Below are 4,190 nucleotides of genomic sequence, written 5' to 3'. Positions count from 1 at the left end.
CTGGATCCAAACACAGCAAACACAGTTCTGTTATTATCTGAGGGAAACAGAAAAGTAACATGGAGTCAACAACAGTCTTATCCTCGTCATCCAGACAGATTCACTTTATGTCCTCAGGTCCTGAGTAGAGAGAGTCTGACTGGACGTTGTTACTGGGAGGTGGAGAGGAGAGGAGGAGGAGTTTCTGTATCAGTCTCATACAAGAATATCAGCAGAGCAGGGAGGGAAAGTAGATTTGGATTCAATGACAAATCTTGGTCGTTAGATTGTGATCAAAACAGATTTTCATTTAGGTTCAACAGCATCAGAACTCCAGTCTCAGGTCCTCGGTCCTCCAGAGTAGGAGTGTACCTGGATCACACAGCAGGTGTTCTGTCCTTTTACAGCGTCTCTGAAACCATGACTCTCCTCCACAGAGTCCAGACCACATTCACTCAGCCTCTCTATGCTGGACTCAGGCTTTCCTGGTGGGATGGACACACAGCTGAGTTTTATAAGCTCAGATAGATAAAAGTCCAGATTTGTATTTCATTCCTAAAGTTATTGTGTCTCCATCATTGTTGCTAAAAGCTGGTTGTTGTGTTTGTGCGCTGCACAGAGATCACCTGTCAATCAAACATCATGGGTGGTGCTTTGAGCTCTTCTCATTTCTTGTGGTGTCGATGTAGGAGTGTCTTTAGGCCGAGCTGGAGCCATGGAGGATATCACTGCTCATGATGATGTTAGTTTGAGCTGAACTCACATTTCTCCACATGAGAACACAAACTTCTCTGAGCTCTGAGTGTTTGTTGGATGTTTGTGTTGATGTGTTTGTCTGTTGTTGTTTGGGTCTGAACAGAGAAATCACCAGACCTTTCTTTATCACAGATGTTTTGTTCTCAATGTGTAAAGACAGAAATCTAGAATTACATTTACATTCGTGTGTTTGTCAGATCAGATGTTGTTGTTGAAATCCACTCACAATAAGGTCTATGAGGTTTTATCAAAGTGTCATTATCATGATAATAATCAATGAGGAGATGAGTCATTATTTTCTTTTCCCTCTCTGAGATTCATGTGAAACAAACAAAGTGATTGTGTGGATGAAGTGAATCTGTTTATGGAATCACTCAATAAAGCCATTTTTCCTAAAGAATAAATCAAATATTTTCTTCTGTCTTCATTCCAGGATCTGACTCAAAACTGACGGAGGAAATGTGAAACTAATTTAAGAGTTCATGTTGAGAACAGAAGAACATCTGTCAGTCAGTCTCTGTCCTTTCAGCTTCCTTCACTACAACAGCTTCGTCAAAGAGAAATGAGCAGTTTTCTTTCACTTGATGCGTTTTTAAAACCAAGATTTTGTTTCTGTGCTCAGTCAATAAACAGAGTCTAGAACACAGGAAGTGAAATATGTTGAAGTCACCAACAAACGGAAAATGTGCAGATTCTGTCTGTTCATTCTATTTTCTCTATTTTCATGTTGGTGAATCACAATTCAAAAAGTCAGTAGCTTTAACCTGCGGATGTATTATTTACGATGATTTTATGACACTAATAGTGTCGGCATCGCTGCGCTCTGAAACCCATTACCTCTAATGGCTTGTGCCGCACCTGGACGCACCTGCTGTCCAGCGAGCTATCGCAGCCAATTGAAACACAGCAACCGAAATACGGCACAAAACGAAAATGGAGGAGAAACCAATCCTTTGTGTCTCTGAATACCCTGAAATATAAGCCGTCTCTTGGCGACAGATTTCTACCCAGGTATGTAAGGTGTGTTTTAAGATGTCCATGGTTGTAACAGTCTGTGGCGGGTTGTAGGTCGGCAGTATGTGTGAATGTAGTGCTAAGGCCTTCCTCTGAGCACAGGAAAGATGCTTCTTTCAGCAACTGAACACACCGGAGGCTTCCTGCAGTGCGGATGTGTCCGCTCATATACAGTCCAAGATCCCGCTACAAGTTTTGAAAACTCCGCCCATTTTTGCTCTGTCCTTCACCGGACAGCGATCTGAACCGAGCGGCGAGCGCAGCATAAGAAACGATACGGGATCTGGTTTCCCCGGTGTTTGAATTCCCCGGATTTAAACGGAGACGATGTCGGAGCAACATCAACGTCTGATTACCTGCTCTAGTTTTTTTTTGACAGTAGTTACTTGAAGTCGCTTTAAGCTTTAAGATCTGTTTTGCTGCATGATGAGCTGGTACACGCCTCACCACCTCCACAGATCGTCGACAAGTGGAGATGTGGTTTTAAGGTGAAGGTTTGAATCAATTTAAGGGTTAAGATCTAGGGATTGTGTGTGTGTGTGTGTGTGTGTGTGTGTGTGTTACCTGTCTCAGGTAGAGGAAGAAGCTGGAGTACTGTCCGGCCTCAGGCAGGTAGGAGAGGAACACTGTGACGCAGATCAGCAGCACCGTGGTGTCTTTCCCCACACGACGCAGAGACTGAACACACAACACCAGCAGCTGTCAGCGCAATCTACCCATATGACTGTCAGTCAGTCAGTCAGTCAGTCAGTCAGTCAGTCAGTCAGTCAATCAATCAATCAATCGTTTGGCAGACAGAGAACCTGGTGGGAATTCTGTCATCTTATTATTAACACACCAAACACCTGTTTTTGTTTCCTTTAAAACACCAACCTGATTCTGATTCAAAGAAAATGTAAAAGGAGTGAAAGACATTTTATCAAGATATTAATATGTTTATTTTTCTTAATATATTAACCCTCTGAGGCCCACAATAAGACTTCTGTTTTTTCATTCCTTTGTGTTTTTCCTAATAAAGCACAGATTCAGAATCAGCTCAACCTCAGCTGATTATACACGTCACTAAATAAAGACTGTACAGTGTGATAGAGGTTAACATCCCATAAAACAAACAAACAAAATCCCCAAAAATAACCTTTTCATTATTTTACAGATAAAGGTTGATAAAGAAAGAAATATAGAAATAAAACATAAAGAAAACTTCCACACAGACAGTTACACGTGTGTTTGAGTTGTTCTAGACGTGATTTTAAGTTTCTATCTTCATCTGATCACGAGTCATTCTCATTCTTTGGAGCAGCATTTATGAAAAATCAGATCCAAAGCCTCTTCTGCTCTAAACATCTGATTGGTCACATCCCTCTGTCTTATTCACAGTAAAAGGACATGTTTTAATATCTTATCTTTATATTCTACTTCTCTAGTCTTTGCTGAGGAAGTAATTCTAACTAATTTCCCCCTGGGGATCAATAAAGTATTCTGATTGTAAATGAGGGCTATTTTTCTATGAGTCCAGCCGTTTCACTGTTGACGACAGATTTAAAATATGCAGTGTTGGTATAATGTTGTTTTCTCCTTTGACTTACTGTGTGACAGAGAGCTGGTTAAAAACAAACTATATGCGACCTCTGACCTCGTGCTGTCACACTGTCGTGTTTCAGCCTCTGAACTCACAGCGAAGGGGTCGGCCTGCTCCCAGGAGATGGGGAAGCCCCAGGACGTCAGCCTCATCTTGTCCGGCAGAGACTCGGGGACGACGAAGAACACGAAGGCGATGTCGGCCACCGCGATCACCGTGGCGACCAGGACCACCAGGCTGTCGTCGTAGCGGGTCGACAGGTAGGCTCCGATGGCCGGGCTCGTCACCAAGCTGGCCGCAAAGGTCGCCGACACCTGAGGAGACACAGAACACACGGAGTGAGAGGAGGAGAGAGTGTGGGACCAGAACCATGTGGAGGAACCGGACCTGGAGACTCGCAGGGAGGAAGGCGAGGAAAATGTCTGTGGCTGTAATGTGTTTGGGGGGGGGGGGGGCTACAAGCTGTGGACTGTGGCTCACATCATGACTCGTTTCAGAAAGACAAGAACACCAATTCTCATGTTTTCCACATGTGCCGGTTCACTGCAGAGCTTTTTCTAAGAAGTGCGACACATTCATTATTGAGCTGACACTTCACTGAGACACAACAAAGGTTCTTACTAATAAAGTAAATTAATGCAAAATATAAGACACACACACACACACACACACACACTCTAGAAAGTCGTCATACCATGTGAAAATCTTAACCTTTTGCCAGATTACACCCTGGAAATCTAAATTAAAACTTTTTGAGCTGTATATTCACATTATAACCCTCATAATCAAAGTGAAAATAACATCTTCAAAATTCTGGACAAGGTATTAAAAACTTTTCTAACCCCGATATCCTAGTTTTGCA

At 42.7% G+C, this 4,190-nt stretch overlaps 1 protein-coding gene across 1 annotated transcript in view; it reads right to left on the bottom strand.

Moving 5' to 3' along the window:
* LOC111649801 (solute carrier family 71 member 1-like) overlaps nt 1-4,190 on the bottom strand; it is a gene marked incomplete at its 3' end in the record, with an annotated part of 16,541 nt that overhangs the window by 2,754 nt on the left and 9,597 nt on the right. Inside the window, exons 6-9 of the mRNA XM_023399494.2 lie at nt 3,424-3,642; nt 2,314-2,427; nt 1,573-1,618; nt 352-464 (exon numbers count right to left, since the gene is read on the bottom strand). Coding sequence (XP_023255262.1) covers nt 352-464; nt 1,573-1,618; nt 2,314-2,427; nt 3,424-3,642 — 492 coding nt within the window. The remainder of the gene's footprint in view (nt 1-351; nt 465-1,572; nt 1,619-2,313; nt 2,428-3,423; nt 3,643-4,190) is intronic.

Source organism: Seriola lalandi, unplaced genomic scaffold, assembly GCF_002814215.2.
Source record: "Seriola lalandi dorsalis isolate HSWRI2012SDOR001 ecotype SW California unplaced genomic scaffold, Sedor1 jcf7180002052021, whole genome shotgun sequence".
NCBI lineage: Eukaryota > Metazoa > Chordata > Actinopteri > Carangiformes > Carangidae > Seriola > Seriola lalandi.
Note: the sequence above shows the minus strand (reverse complement) of the source record. Positions and strands in the feature narration are given on the sequence as shown.